This window comes from Pseudochaenichthys georgianus, chromosome 5 (genome assembly GCF_902827115.2).
Source record: "Pseudochaenichthys georgianus chromosome 5, fPseGeo1.2, whole genome shotgun sequence".
Lineage (NCBI taxonomy): Eukaryota > Metazoa > Chordata > Actinopteri > Perciformes > Channichthyidae > Pseudochaenichthys > Pseudochaenichthys georgianus.
Window position 1 is genome coordinate 19,479,347 of NC_047507.1, and position 16,651 is coordinate 19,495,997.

At 38.4% G+C, this 16,651-nt stretch overlaps 1 protein-coding gene across 6 annotated transcripts; it reads right to left on the reverse strand.

Annotated features, from left to right (window-relative positions):
• Positions 1–44: 44 nt before the first annotated feature.
• LOC117446262 (inter-alpha-trypsin inhibitor heavy chain H3-like) lies at positions 45–16,544 on the reverse strand. 6 transcript variants are annotated; one of them, XM_071203131.1, is made up of 21 exons: positions 16,353–16,544; positions 14,970–15,130; positions 14,738–14,842; positions 13,380–13,542; positions 13,181–13,282; positions 12,635–12,763; positions 12,331–12,447; positions 12,005–12,173; positions 11,811–11,921; positions 11,293–11,474; positions 10,985–11,164; positions 10,761–10,882; positions 9,412–9,605; positions 8,908–8,931; positions 8,616–8,636; positions 8,193–8,210; positions 1,306–1,323; positions 1,148–1,183; positions 870–884; positions 332–391; positions 45–79 (listed from the first exon to the last, which is right to left on the reverse strand). In XM_071203131.1, the coding sequence occupies exons 1-21, from the start codon at positions 16,422–16,424 to the stop codon at positions 60–62; spliced, it is 2,019 nt and encodes a 672-aa protein (XP_071059232.1). In that variant the 5' UTR covers positions 16,425–16,544; the 3' UTR covers positions 45–59. The 6 variants fall into 6 exon arrangements, with proteins under 6 accessions (XP_071059232.1, XP_071059231.1, XP_033938236.2 ...); XM_071203130.1 differs by having other exon boundaries at positions 1,148–1,207; XM_034082345.2 differs by lacking the exon at positions 1,148–1,183 and having other exon boundaries at positions 16,353–16,543.
• Positions 16,545–16,651: the final 107 nt, after the last annotated feature.

The following is a 16,651-nucleotide window of genomic DNA, read 5'->3' on the forward strand; positions in this document are numbered from 1 at the left end:
AGTTTTTTATATATATTTTGTATATACATTAAATACACCAGAGCAGACAGTGCAGACGTTCATGTCTTACCTCTCCCAACTGTTAAAAGGAAAAGATGACAAAGAAAAAGTTATTATACAAATTCAATACAACTGTTAATTAACTTTGAAATAGTCAAGCATGCATCTCCCTCCACCTCCCTCAGATTTTGTTTTACAAAACATTAACTAGTGTGTCTATTGAGTTTTTTTAACATGATTGAGAATTTATGCTTTTTTCATACAATGACAGCTATTTATAATTATAAGGAAATAAGGTGTCTATTATGTCAGAGCAGTGCAGATGTCTTACCTCGCCCAGCATTTAACTTTGTACTCCTTGAGCTTGAGCTTGGTGCTGAGCCAAGGCCGCCTGTCAAGGAAAAAAAGATGATAAAGAAAAAGTTATTATACAAATTCAATACAGCTGTTCATTAATTTTGAAATAGTCAAGCATGCATCTCCCTCCACCTTCAGTTTTTGTTTTACAAAAAATGAACTAGTGTTTCTAGTTCATTTTTTAGCATAATGTTAAATAAATAATCATGATTGAGAATTGATTCATGTTGCACAACGACAGCGGTTTATAATTATTATAATGAAAAGGAAATAATGATCTATCATGTCAGACCAGTGCAGATGCACATTCAAATCTTATTATAAAATTGATGATACTGTTATAAAGGAGAATATTATAAAGTTATTATACAAATTCAAAACAGCTGTTAATTAACTTTGAAAAAGTCAAGCATGCATCTCCCTCCATCTTCAGTTTTTGTTTTACAAAACATTAACGATTGTTTCTACTATTATAAGGTAATAGTGTCATGTCAGAAAAATGCATATGTTACCTCGTCCTCGTCCATCTGTTTAAAAGGAACAAATTATAAAGATAAAGTTATTTCACAAATTACAAAATAGCTGTTAATTTACTTTGAAATACTCAAGCATGTACATCCCACAGAGTTTTTAATATTCATCAAATAAACCAGTGTTTTTCTGCTCAGTTTTTTTTAGTTTTTGTTTAAAAATGTTTACTAATTAAAAAGAATGTATGCACTGTGTACGTTATATAATAATATTAACATTGAAATCAAATCAGGTCAGAGTAGTTCAAATGCTTTCTTACAGTCCATCACATCATAGTCCATCACATCATAGTCATCTGTTAAAAAGGTGATTATAAAACCTTATGATACAAATTACAAAATAGCTGTTAATTGATGTAAACTGTATATCATTATATTAATAATAATTCATGTCAGAACAGTGCAAATGAGTTCTTACGTGACAGACCAGGGTATGCTGTGAAAAAATACAAGATGATACAAATTAAGTTATGATACCAAACTACCATACAGCTGATCTTTGAAATACTAAAGCATGCATCCTCCTCCACCCTCAGTTCTTAAAGGAATGGTATGCTCATGACACTCATTTTTAAATAATTATCATCCGATAAAACAGACCAGTCTCTGCCAGTCTTTCTTTTTTTTTTTTAATCCGATGACATTATCAGTGATTTTAAACTGATTATATACCGAAATAACATCAACACTGTGGGCGCCGCCATTTTCCGGACGTGACGTAAACCATGCGTTTGGTTTTCGAGGACACGTTGATCTCCATGTTATTTACTGTAGTTTCTCTCTTCAAATATGCCTCACTGTATCGCGAAATATTGCCACAATATTGCCACAATTCGGAATTCTTAGTTCCATCTGTTGCCAAAAGGTAAGCGTAAGAAGTACATTCAGAGGCAGTGGCTAGCGAAATGTGGCCGGCCCGAACCGAAAGATTCACAGGCTCATGTATGCAGCGAACATTTCAAATTTCCGGACGACTACTCTGAGAGTATGATAAAACATAACATGGGATTTATGGAACAACCATTACTTAATGGAGATGCAGTACCATCGGTCTTTCTGGTGTCATCACCGACCAGGACACCAGTTCGGCCAGTTGAGAAATCGCCCTCTGCAAGTGTGAAGCGACGGAGGAGCAGAAGTAGTGCTCGGAGTAAGAATAAGGTATGTTATAGCGCATTTCCATTGCAGCGGCTAGTCCCGTTTTAACGTCCTTTAGCGTCCAGGCCAGGACAGTTTTTGGTGGCCTTTCCATATAGCGTAGTACCGACTAGTGTGTATTTCCCCCCAGTTTTTTCCGGCCCCATAAAATCGTGATTCTATAGCCAGGGACAACGAAGCTGAGTATGCTAAACTAGAGAGGGAATCGCTAGCAAGGGTGGTACTACATGCATACATATAGTATCTTATATCATCTTCCTATTATACACACATGCATTTCCAAACATCTGGACTACCTATGTTGCAAATGTATTATCTCTTCAATTTACACACGGCATCTATTGCACGTCTGTCCGTCCTGGGAGAGGGATCCCTCCTCTGTTGCTCTCCCTGAGGTTTCTCCCATGTTCCCTTTAAACTGGGGGTTTTCTTCGGAAGTTTTTCCTTGTACGATGTGAGGGTCTACGGACAGAGGGTGTCGTATTGTCATACTGATAACACATCAAAACTTCTTCCTCTGCTGACGAGTCCGAACTCAAATATTCAGCCATGTTTCCGTGTGTTGACAAAGTGAACGCATGGATGACGTCACGACCATCACGTGACTACTGAAAATGGCAAAAATGGCGGCGGCCAGACGGAATATAAAGGTTTTGATAAAAAAGAGCTATAAAATCATTATTTACCGGGGAATATCGCTGATTTCTTCAGGGTATGGTTTAAACATAATGTTTCACTAAATACTGAAGTTTTGATTAATTATCTAATGAGTGGACCATTCCTTTAACATCAAATGAACTACAGTGCTTCTTCACATTTTTAACATAATGAAAAAAAAACATTTTGTCGGGTTTAAAAATGTATGCTGTATTCATGTTATGTCATATTTTGTTCTGTTGTGGGGAGGTTTTTCCCGGGAAGTCGCGGAGAGACGGAGCGGCTACACGTTGTTGTTTGGGCCCCCTTTTTCGAGATGGGTCTGTCTGCAGACAAGGAGGCGTTTCCTATAGGGGCGTTTCCTAACTTTTTTTATCCAGCTGCTTTTATAAATCCTCGCAGAAGAAGTCATTGTTCTAGTGATGGGAATTCCGGCTCTTCTTGCTGAGCCGGATCATTTGGCTCACCAAGAAGAGCCGGCTCTTTCGGCTCCCAAAGGGCTCTTCAGTTTACCACATATTATACCTTTTAATTAAATCAAATGTAGCGCTGTTTTGACTAATGATTTATATGTGTACACATATATCACTTAAATTATTCAAGACATCCTTTGTACTAAAGTATTCAAAAGTAAAAATTACATGTTTAATATAAATTATTTGCTGTGGCCAATTGTTTTCATTGCATTTACAGACCCGTGTAACTCTCTGATACCACCCAATTAATGCATTGACTTGCTTGTAGAACCACGCTACACAAAACAGATGGCAACACCTATAAAAACTATTTAAAAAAAGGGGCTACTGTATCAACCTATATAAAGTATATAAATATAGTTTTTCTCCCTGCAGGAGAGGGGAGCGTGCTTTGAGATCAACTCAGCGGTCCAGACATAGACATCATAGCTACGGCGACATATATTCAGTTGCCAGTTACTTTTGGCATTAGGGCAGGGATATCTTTCAAGGTTTGACATAATGAATTGTGCTACTTTTAAAGCAAGCAACGATGTTTTCAAATCTGTAATCAAAAAGCTCCTCAAAAACACTATAGAAGCAGTTCCTGCCGTTGTTACGTTAGTTCAAACAGTAACAACGGACTACTTTTCTTAGCGGATGCATGTCAATTTAAATCAATACAAAAAACTATTTTTTAAATCAATAATATCTTTTTCTAAATCCATAAAAGCATTTCAACTATTATTGGGAGTCATGTCGTTACTTTGTTGAGAATGTGGCCATGTGTAATAAGCGGGATAATGTCCACATTGCACATTGCATAATGTGCCTTCATGCCGATCTAGATCCCTCCCCAAAAACAAAACAAAAAACGTCTCGTTCGCGGGCGAGAGCCGGCTCCCGTCGTTCACTATAGGAAACGCCCCTATAGGAAACGCCCCTATAGGAAACGCCTCCTTGCTGCGGTCTGCAGACAGACTCTATTGCCTTTTTCCACCTGCCCAGTTGTGCTGTGGCGGGGACCTGCTTCCACTTGTCGTGTGCTGCTGTCCTGGCGAGATTTTACCCCGGGGGGCGTAACGGAGAGACCGGAGCGGTTTCGCGTTCGGGCGCGGCCTGCTTTACACCTGCTGTAGCGGAGGCCTGTATCCACCTGCTCCACCTGTCGTGCTCTACGGTGCCGAGGACGTTTTACCACGGGGATATCGCTGAGAGACCGGAGCGCCTCTACGCCTCGAGCTGGTCCTGCTTCGCCTATCCTGCTGTAGGCCTACTGAGGAGGTTCTGCAACGGGGATTTCGCGAGGAGAACGGAGCGCCTCCACATTTCGGGCCTGCTTGCACGCTTATCCGGATGCTCTGCTGGTCTGGGAAAATGGCCCATATCGGGATTCTGCTGTGCCTGTTAACTGTTTTGGACTATGAGAAGATCTCTAGTCATTCTGAGAAGACTACTGGATTCAGGTCTGTTCTGCCACCTGCAGTGGGCATCCCCTGCAAAGGTTCGGATGTGTTACACAAACAATTACCAGTTGCCTTGTCACAGACAATCTGCTCGACAAAATATGTTTGTCTTTTTTATTTTCCTGCGATGATGGTTCTTCAGGACTGCTTCTTAAGCTCTAATCACACTTTCGCAGACTTTTCCGGTGTTTCTAAATTAGATGACAATGTATGTGTGTCATTTAAGAGGAAAAGATGCCTGTTTTTTTTGTTGTTATTACTGTCAGGAAATGTACAACCTAACCCTGGTCCGCCCAGTAGTAATAGTCAGATCGCTACTCCTGCTGATTTTAAAGCTAGGTCTGGGTTGGGTTTCATCCACTTGAATGTGCGCAGTCTGTTAGGTAAACTAGATTTTGTCCGTATCTGGGCAAAATCGACTGACGCTGACGTCATTGTCTTATCTGAAACATGGCTAAATAAGTCTATTTTGGCCTCTGACATTGCCTTAAATGGTTTTAATGTGTATCGTACCGACCGGCCTAATAAAGGTGGTGGCGTTTGCAATTTATGTTAAGAATAAGTTCAGTGTAACCACATTAATTTCCAAATCGATCAGTAAGCAATTTGAATTTTTAGCCTTAAATATAGAAGTGGCAAAGGGTCAACAGGTCATGGTAGTGAGTTGTTACAGACCCCCCTCAGCTGTCAAAGACTCCTTGTCTTCACTAGCAAATCTTTTATCACAACTAGACTACAAGGAAATAGTGCTACTTGGAGATTTTAACTGGGACTGGTTAACTGCAGTGTCAGAGGATTTTAAAAACCTTTGTATCTCTTTAAATGTTACTCAGATTGTGGACAGTCCTACTCGCCCAAATATTAAGTCCCCTAATAAATCCTCCCTAATTTATCTAATTTTAACTAATGTTCCCCATAAATATTCTTCTGTGGGAGTATTTGCAAATGATCTGAGCGATCACTGTGTTGTAGCCACAATTAGGGACACTAAGGTCCAAAAGGTTAAACCTCGCATTATCATTAAGAGAGACAAAAAACATTTTGTGGAGCAGGGTTTTGTGCATGATCCGTTTGATTTTGATTGGGGTAAAATCGATCTATGTGCTGATGTTGAAATCGCATGGTCTTATTTTTATCTTGGTTTTATGGAGATCATTGATAGACATGCACCCCTGTGTAAATTTAGAGTAAAGGGACGAGACAATCCTTGGTTTTCTGCTGAGCTGTCTAGTCTCCTTCATGAGAGAAACAAGGCCTGGGCAAAGGCTAGGAGATCAGGCTCAGAGATAGAATGTCTGCGTTTTAGGCAGCTAAGGAATAGCTTCACTTCAAATGTCAAAAGTGCAAAGTCGAAGTACTATTTGTCAGTTACCACAGAAAACCTAAATAATCCTAGGAAATTTTGGAAAGCAATAAAATCGATATCAACCGGTGAGATCCGTAATGAGCTACCTCCGTGCCTTACCACAGCATCTGGCTCTATATCGGACAGGGCTACTATGCTAAATTGCTTTAATGAGCATTTTGTGTCCTGCGGTTCTATGTTTGATTCTGTTTCTAACTCTGCTTCTGTAAACACCACAGTCTGTGACTCTGAACAATGTGGTCTGGAAAACCCTTTCAGTTTTACCCCTTTTACTGTCAATGTTGTTCATGAAGCATTATCTAAGCTAGATCCTAGGAAACCGGCTGGCCCGGACAACTTAGAACCTTTCTTTTTAAAGATAGCTGCAGACTTTATTGCTCCACCTCTTACTTCTCTTTTTAACCTCTCCCTCAGCACAAATACAATTCCAAAAGTATGGAAGTCTGCTTATGTCTTGCCTTTACTGAAAGGAGGGGAGGCAACTATTTTAAATAACTATAGGCCAATCTCTAAATTGTCAGTTCTGGCTAAGGTTCTTGAACGCCTAGTGAGTGAACAGGTAAAGGAGTTTTTATGTATAAATGACATCCTGTCTAAGCATCAGTCAGGCTTCAGAAAGAAACACAGCACCATCACTGCCACAATGAAAGTGGTGAATGACATTACTAGTATTTTAGATAATAAGCAGAGTTGTGCAGCTCTGTTTATTGACCTTTCCAAAGCGTTTGACACCGTTGATCATCACATCTTAAAGCAGAGGCTACTCAGTATTGGCATGTCCAGCCATACAGTGGGGTGGTTTGTGAACTACCTCTCTGAAAGGTCCCAATGTGTTCATTTTGATGGACTGTCTTCTGAGTGGTTAAACATTTCTAATGGTGTACCACAAGGTTCTGTTTTAGGACCACTTTTATTCTCCATATATATTAACAGCGTAGGTGATAATGTGGATGAAGCTACTTTACATTTTTATGCGGATGATACTGTGATGTATTGTGCAGGTCCCTCCATTAAGGAGGCTGGTGTTAAATTACAGGCTGTTTTTAACACTATTCAGACTCAGTTCTCTGAATTAAAGCTTCTTTTAAATGTGGATAAAACCAAGGTAATGCTCTTTTCAAAAGCAAAAAAGACACCAGAGCCTGTTTTAGATATTGTAACTACGCAAGGAACAAAACTTGAAGTTGTTGCCTGTTACAAATACCTTGGTATCTGGCTTGATGATTGTCTCTCTTTTAAACTTCATGTCAATAACCTGCTAAAAAAACTGAGGGTTAGGCTAGGGTTCTTTTTCAGAAACAAGTCCTGTTTCTCGCTTGAGGCCAGGAAAAGGCTAGTCACTGTGACCTTTTTACCTGTGCTGGACTATGGGGATCTGGTCTATATGAATGCACCTGCCAATTGCCTGGTCAAGTTAGATGCTGCGTATCACAGTGCACTGAGATTTGTGACAAACTGTAAAGCATTAACCCATCACTGTACCCTCTATGCAAGGGCTGGTTTGCTTTCACTAACTGTACGGAGGCTCAGTCACTGGTACATTTTTATATACAAAGCCATGTTAGGGAAACTTCCATCTTATATCTGCTCCCTGATCTCACGGAAAATTGTAAGTGGCTACTGCCTGAGATCGAATGCTGTGGTTTTATTAAATGTGCCAACTGCTAGGACTGTCTTAGGGAAGACAGCTTTTAGATGCGCAGCTCCTCTGTCTTGGAATAGTCTGCAAACTAAATGGAAACTGAACAATCTGGTGCCACTAAATGTTTTTAAAGCTCGGTTGGATGCTACTCAATTGGAAGCTATTGGTACCTGTTTATGTGGATAATTATGTAAATGATGCTGTATGATGTCCTTTTGTTGTTCTGTTTATGCTTTTATGTTTCATGTGGAACTACTTGAGCAGGTCTCCCTTGGAAAAGAGATCAATGATCTCAATGGGATTGTATCTGTATAAATAAAGGTTTGAAATGAAATGAAATGAAATGTTCAGAATTGTATTGATTAATAATGAATAGTGTTAGAATGAAAAGGTGAAATTGTATCTTACATGCCGGGGGTCCTGTCAAAAAGAAAGAAATGATAAAGTGAAGTAAATGTTCAGTTGTTAGTTTACTTTGGCATCTGTTTCTTGTTCACTTTTTTTCTAAAGCTTATTTAGAATGCGAAAGTGTGCAGTATATTATGAATTGGTCCAAATTACCTGGTAAACCTTGTCGTCCTATTAAAAAAAAAAAAAAAAAAAAAAAAAAAGATGTTAACATAAATTCTCAAAAACAATTGTTAATGTCATTTGAAATATTCTTGCGTTGTAGATACGTTTTTAGTTTCCTGCTTTGTCAGTTTTCAATATACAGTAAACAACAACATTTTATTCAGTAAACAACATATTAGTCTACAAATAATCATTAGATGTACTCTTAAGACAAAATGTATGTTATTCATGGGGGTACTGTCAAGAAGAACAATATGATAAAGTGAAGGAAACGGACACTAATTGTTTTAAAATATTGTCAAGATTAGCATCCGTTTCTTATTCATTTTTTGGATGTGATTATTCGTTTTCTAAAGCTTATTTATGCGAACGTGTATGAAGTACAGTATATTATTAATTGGTCCAAATTACCCGGTGAAGCTTGTCGTGCTCCTAAAAAGAAAAAGATGATAACATAAATTCTCAAAAACATTTGTAAACTTAATTTGAAATATTCTTGCTTTGTAGATACGTTTTCAGTTTCCTGCTTTGTCAGTTTTTAATATATAGTAAACAACAACATTTTATTCAGTAAATAACATATTAGTCTGCAAATAATCAGTAGATTTACTCTTAAGACAAAATGTATGTTATTCATTAATACATCGAATTATTAATGAATCAATATTGTTTCTGTTATGTCCAATTCAGATGTATGTCTTACCAAAGTTATGCATCACACTGCCCGCTGTAAAGACAAAAAACAATGACAAAATAAACATTTGTTGGATGTTAACAAATGAGCTTGCATTGCTGCAAAATTGTCATGTCAGGATCCTCATATCAAAACCATTATTAATAACTTAAATCATCTCTTCTGTTGCAATGCACTAGTATAAACAATTAATGGTAATATTAAATTACCTGAATAAGAAACACATTTACCAACCTTTACGTTAATCAAATAAATAAATGATGGTGGATTATTTTAACAAAAAATGTATGTCCAGTTCTTTAAATTATATCTATCAATGGCACGCAAGCGCTACCCACAACCTGCCAATAAGGAATCCTTATCAAATCTAGTAACTGTATTTATACATAGTGAATACACCACCTTTTATCAAATCATGCTGTTTAGACTGACTATTTAAAAAATTGCTCTGAGAACGAAGTCTTGACACTGGATTTTGCATCGTGTTTGCTTTATTCACATTGGGTTGCTTACAATAACCTATATTTTGATGCCTTGACCCTGTCTGTGGGGCTTCTCCTTCCTTGGGTTTATGGAGCACTTCGGTGTCCCCTCCCTCAGGCTTGGTGACCACCATGGATGTGAGTGGAGTTACAAAGCTGTACTTCAGCGACAGCTCCAATGCCTCTCTCTTCACGTTCTCCTTCTCAGCTCCAGATAACAGCAGCCTGTGTCACAAATTGTGTTTACACATGTGAGTTGGCATGAGTATGATTATTGTAAATGAAGTAACAAAGTTGCCTTAATTAAAAAGAATAACATCATTAATTCAATTAATTCAATAATATTATAATCTTTAAAATATGGCATGATTTAATACAGTTTAGTTGTATATGTTACACCAATATGCGTGAGTGTTTGTTGTTTGTTGTGCCTAGTGTTTTGTTGATGCAATGGACAACTCAACGTGGGTTGATGTCTTTTATTGAAGCTCTGCTGCAGTCCGTGACAAAGTTATTCAGAAAAGGAACTTTCAAGATGAATCTCCTTTCACAACAAGCGGCCAATGAGCTATTTGTTTTATGCTTTCATTCATATATTTTCATGTGTAGCACACTAAGCTAATGTGTTTGGATATGTATATGTGTTATTCGTTGTTGTAGTTCTCACAGCATAACGGAAGAAGGGAGGCTACAAGATTATACGCCAGGAATAAACGCCCGTTTCAAAGAACCGACCTGTGTCTGTGAAGAGAGCTACAATTACTATAACTTTATGTTTTGCTAATGTTGTTGTTTTTTGCCTTCACCTACAAGTAATGTTCCCACATACATTTTACCACAGTCTTAGTCAACTTTTTTCTTTCTGCAACAAGTGCTGAAAAGATTTTTGATGATAGTTGATCAATCATGTTAGTGTTAGCATTAATGTAAGGGAGCTATCACTATGTTTGATAAAATCATCGTAATTTCTTTCCACTGCAATCGACTAAAAATGAGAAGCATTTTTCGTTTACTTTACCTGTGGTATCAATAATTAATATACCGGGTATTTTTAAGTTAAAATATTACAAGTTGCATGTTTGCCTCGTCTTTGTGGCCCACCTGTTAGTATATGTATAAACACAGACTGTTACATTATTGTTTTCAAGTTGGATATTTATATGAGGTAAAGCAAAATGTCTAATTTAATTTACTGCTGCTCGTTTTCCGTTGTATTGTTAATTTTATTTGTGTTTACTCTGATATATACCTTGCATTTGAGTTTTGAAGTTTAATGTATGGACTGGGCACAGCTGCAAATGAATTGCAAGTAGATAAATACATTTGTCTGAATCTAAGGAGGAGGCAGCAAGAAAAAATTATGGTCGACATGACACTCACTCTTTCTCCAGAAGCTGTTTGACTGTCAGATAGGCCCAAACCCTCTGGATGTGGTCGGCAGACTCTGTTCCAGTGGACTCCACGGTGCCGTTGGGGTTAGAAAACGTCATCTTTTTACTGCTCTGTCATAGTCCAAATGAAGTAATATGTCAGCATACACACAGGAACATTTCAACAACCTTTCAGAAGATTACAGATGGTGTGCAGTGCGAAGCAATTCTTACTGAAATTGCGATGACTTGTGGAGTGAAGGTTCCAATGTCGTTGTCAGTGATCATACCGGCCACCACAATCTCTGATCCGTTATAATACTGGCTGAATTCAGTCTGCGTCAGATTGGTGCCACCATTATAGCTCATAGTCACATCGATCAAAAGAGGAGTGGCCACCTCTTCGTAGAAACCCTGTTGACATGCAGTATGTACAATGTATAAATGTTTAATTCTCTATATCCAACCGTTATCATTTTCTCTATGGAAATGCATCAAATAACATTGTCACATTTATAATAAGAGCAACTGATCGCAAATACCTTCAGCTGTAAATCAGCATCAGAGTCTTCATAAATCCGTCGTGCCATACCATTGTTCTGCAGCGACATCTTCTCAAGGAACTCAAAATTTACATCAAAACCAAAACCGAGACAGTAGAGTGGGAATTTGTCCGCAATAGCCGCCCTGACATTTGACTGGATTTGTTCAAGATTTGTCACCCCTGCAAAGACAAAGGACATTCGGCTAAATAAGACCAATCCACTCAGACTTTGCAATCCAACAACTATCCTGTGACTAGTCAAAGTTATCGATGGTGAGGGTGCACATTTCTTAAAGCTAATTGATAATAAACTTGACTTGCTATTTGTGTTTTAATTTCCATGATGTTCAATATCCCACAAGAGTAGGTCAGAGCTTGGTGATAGGAGAGGATATGGAGAAAATGACTGCAGGGGAATCATTTTTAAAATGATGGACTGTGTCACATGGGACATGGGTCCTTATAAAACATGTTTGAAGTATTTGCTTGTGTTTATGTGCAAGAATGTGCAAGAACCTGTTGTTGGGTCTCCATCAGTGAGAAGAATGAGGATGGATGCTGAATCTTCTCTCGGATGTGCGTTGAGCATACTGGCTCCTTCCAACACTGCACTGTTGATGTTTGTGGCTAAAAAAACAAACAATTGTATCACAACCGTTCTGCTGGGATATATTTTCATCCCTTCATAACATTTTAACTAAAAACCTTACATCCACTTTCTTCAATATTTTTTGAAAATATTTTGGCACTCTCCAGGTTTCGCTGGTTGGCTTGAACAAGTTCTCGTTTCCAGTAAGAAATGCTGCCATCAAAAGTGATAAGACCAAAGTGGTCATCCTCTGACAGGTCGTTCAAGATGTGGATTAAGGCTAACCGGGTCTGTGCAAAAAATATAATTGACAGATCAAGACTTTTATTCAAGTATAAAACTATGTAATATGTTGTGTTTCATATGTGTCTATATGTATATAATAAAGAGTTATGTCTTACTGATATGAGCAATATGTCACAAACTTACACTCTTCAATTACTTTACCTGATGCATTTTTTTGCCGTGCATTGAGCCACTTCGATCGATCAAGAAGACAACATTTTTTGATATGGGGGTAAGACTAGATGGGGCAAAGTGATGAACAAAGTACCCGGCTGAAGTCTTGGGGGAGGAAAGAAGAAAGTTTGATTGTGATAAAATATTGTTGAACCAACAGGGGATGGTAACATATTTTTTTATTTCAGTATGTATAGTGGTTTTCAAAAAATAAATAAATAATAATAAATGGTCTAAATAATAATAATAATAGACCATTTAAAGTTTTCCAGAACGTGAACTATTGCTTTACCTTAATGTCTCCCAGTCCACTGTCCCTATTGACATCGTAAACAATAACCAGATCTCCATTCATTCCCTGCTCTCCACAGCTGGTACACGTTTTCTGTTGGTCTTCTGTTGGGTAGAAGTTCACCCACACCTGGAAACAGGAAGGAGAAGGTTTTTACAGACTTTTTATTGACACAGAAGTTGATGAGCAGGTTTTATTCTTCAAAAAATCCTCTGCCTCTTGTTAAATGTGATAAGACTGAAATCTAATCACTGCATCACACTACTGGAACAACAATATGCAGTTTAAGATCAAACCAGAAAGAGAAAAATGTTGAAAAAGTGCAACAGTAGACCTATAAAAATAGAAAATTATGAGCCATATGACAGAATGTATAATGTACATTGCCATTATATATGTAGCTAAATGGTTAAATATAAATCATAATAAAGTCAAATCTGAGTTAAATACAAAAGTTCTAATCACTGCTAAATCCCAATTAGGGACATTTAAAGAATGTCCCAAATTGGGATCAATAAAGTACTATCTTATCTTATCATGATGTACCTCATTGTCTGCATGTGTTTTGTTGATGGCATCAGCCAGGGCTAGTCCTCCTTTAACCTCAACGAAATTGATGCCCGATTGCTCGTGAATGTGCACATCAACCTGGCAAAATGAAATACATTAAAATAGTTAGAAGTAGTGAACATGCTAAATGTTTTGCCGCACTATTGTTTTCCAGAATAGATCAAGGGAGACCCACTTTAAAGCTTTTCACAGGCTGCATGGGTCGAGCGTGGATTTGCAGCTCGTACTTTCCAAGCCTGCGTTTCAGCAGCTCCTCGTATGTGAGTTCAAAGGTGACCTTTTTGTGAGCAGCCACAGTCACAGAGGTCTTAAATTCCTCCAGGGTCCTCCCTACAGAACTGCAATGAGATGATCAACTTTGCATTAAAACAGTGGTTTCCCCCTCGGTCTTGTGTACAATTTAAACAAAAATAATATGTATAAACCCTAATCACAGGTTATAACATTATTGTGGGAGTAACAACCAAAGGTGAATATTTCCTTCTCAGATTGTTTCATTTGAAAGACTTTACAGCAAAGATGTTTAACACATTTTCATACAGGTCATACAAAAATATGTTTTTTCCGTCGTTCTCGAGAGGATACCTATGGAAGCTCATTTCCGCCACTTGAAAAAAATAAAATCCCCATGAAAAGTCATTATGAGATAAAAAAGTCGAAATAATGAGATAAAAAGTCATAATTATGAGATAAGAAAGTCGAAATAATGAGATAGAAAGTCATAATTATGAGATAAAAAGTCATAATAATGAGATAAGAAAGTCGAAATAATGAGATAAAAAGTCATAATAATGAGATAAAAAGTCATAATTATGAGATAAGAAGTGCGCATGCGCTGCAGTGGCGCTGTCTTCAAAGGTCCCTTCATCACCTTGCTGCTCTCCACCATGCAAACGGCATCTAGTCCTAAATAAGGTAACTTTTACAGGTGACTTTTGTAAATGTTAGATGTTACATATAGCCTATATTGCAGCTAAACTACAACAATGCAGTTTATAGCTTTGACATTACCTGTTATGAATATATATAATATATATGCCTATAGTTTTGTGGTAACGTTCACAGGTTAGAGTTAGAGCAACTCACAGCAGCAGTATGCCTACACTATTGTCATTAGTGGCGTGAACGTTACCACAAAACTATAGGCATTATAGTTCATAACAGGTAATGTCAAAGCTATGAACTGCATTGTTGTAGTTTAGCTGCAATATAGGCTATATGTAACATCTAACATTTACAAAAGTCACCTGTAATAGTTACCTTATTTAGGACTAGATAGATGCTGTTTGCATGGTGGAGAGCAGCAAGGTGATGAAGGGACCTTTAAAGACAGCGCCACTGCAGCGCATGCGCACTTCTTATCTCATAATTATGACTTTTTATCTCATTATTTCGACTTTCTTATCTCATAATTATGACTTTCTATCTCATTATTTCGACTTTCTTATCCCGATAAAAAAATTTTTTCAAGTGGCGGAAATGGGCTTCCATAGGTACCATCTAAAGACCTGTCAAAAACGTGATCTGTTGTACCTGACAAGTCCGGCGCTTTGTCCGCGGGACACAGCCTCAGTGTACTGCTGCCTGGCTTTTTCTTTACCTTTCACAACGCCATCGTACACTTGGCCATCAATAAACCTGAAGAAGACCAAGGGAAATGTGTCATTTTATGCGTACTCTTTAGTAGCCTGTGATTTATTATTTTTATTCTGTGATGTAAAATCATTTCTGTGTAAATTCCTGTAAACATGTTTGCCTAACACACATTCTAAATGTACTGATGAAGGCGTTCTTGGGAATCCGGACGTGGAACTCTATCTCCTTTGACTCGTCCATACGATTGGCCATGCGGCTCGTGATGACAGTGGTTGCGTAACGACTGGTCACTGTGGAGTTGATGTGAAAGCTGTAGATGTCCCAGTTGTCCTAAACAAATAAAGCAGGAGGAACATTTCAATAAATTGAATGGCTTGGTTACTCACGTTGGCTCAAGACCAGCTGACCAAAGATCAGGTCATGGTGAAAATCTAATAGTTGATGGCATCATAAAAGTCTTGTTGGGCTAACTCACCCCGCTCTTTCTTATTTCGTTTTTTTGGTTTGATTACACATCACAACAATCATGAACAACATCAAGGGGTCCATCTTTTGTGCTTAAAATGTGACCCTCAACTGTGTTCACATATTTACTGCCCAACAGTATGAGTAATACACATTCACAGGGCCATCCCTGCAGGCCGATCACGCAGACTGCGTGGGGCCTCACCTTGCGGAGGGAGCCGAAAATGTGGCGCACTTATGCGGCACAATTCGTGTGACGCGGCACGGTTTCGTCGCTGCGAGGCTCCACTAGCAAGATACAGATAAATATGATATAGTCAGTAAAATGTATGATCTACAATAAAATATTGATTGAAATTGTGTTACGAAGAAAGGGGTGGGTTGGGTCACGTCAAAAGATGAGTCTCGATTGGGCCAAAGTTGACCCAAAGTCACCCGCAACAGTTCAATGCACTGCTGGGGCTTCCCGGACCCGAACACCAAATTATACACTTTTTTTGACAGAGCACTTCAGACTTGGGTAAAATGGTCAAAATCAGTTTTGCTATGTTAATATATGTTGTGGAGGTCATCATGAAGCCTTTTTCCGATTAAAAAAACGAGAGAGATATTATACAATTGTTGCTTGAAACGGGTCACGGCAGACCAAAACACAACACAAGGGTTAAGCACATCAGAAAAAACTAAAAAGTATGAACAAACTAGAGTCCACATGGATATTGCTATGCGACTTGCCATGTTTGGGAAATCAAACATAGCTGTCCAACTCAATGAAAGCTACAGGAAAAGAGATCAGTTGGCATCATAAGGAGGTTCTTATTCCCTTCTCAAATAATAGACCGTATCAAGTTCTGTGGTGCTTTTGAGCTAGCCCTGCATTGTATTATGACATATGTTTTTACTTTGTGTAAACGTTTGCTTACATTTTGGAATAGCCCCCCCCCCCCCCCCCCTAGAGAAAAAAACTGCTGCCATTGATTAATTAAATTACAAAAAATCCCTAGATGTTCCTACTTAATAGATGTATTCAATAGATTGAGTTTCATTGCAGTGGCATGCTCTGTTCCATTAGGTTTTGTGTCCTCACCTTGTTCGGTTGTGTCGCAGCCAAAGCCAGCAGCAGCCCAAAGAGGGTGATTTGCAGCACAGCTCTTTCCATGATGGCTCCCAGCAGAATGAAATGCTCACAGATCAAACTGTCCTAAATAGACATGGACAACATGATGTGTACGCACAATTATTTAAAAGGTCGAACTCCGCTTTCTCTCTCTTGTATCAACATCTCCCACACACAACCCCCCACCCCCACACACACAAACACAAACTGTCCCCTACTGCCGGGAATGGGACACAAAAATAAGCTTCACTGCTGCCCACAGCTTACAA

Excerpts from the sequence above, each read along its gene's own strand:
- LOC117446262 (XM_071203130.1), bottom strand. The coding sequence starts at position 16,424 with ATGGAAAGAGCTGTGCTGCAAATCACCCTCTTTGGGCTGCTGCTGGCT. Across the intron at positions 11,475-11,810 it reads TGATGGAGACCCAACAACAG|GGGTGACAAATCTTGAACAA; the intron begins GTTCTTGCACAT and ends TTGTCTTTGCAG. Across the intron at positions 11,165-11,292 it reads ATGCTGATTTACAGCTGAAG|GGTTTCTACGAAGAGGTGGC; the intron begins GTATTTGCGATC and ends GCATGTCAACAG.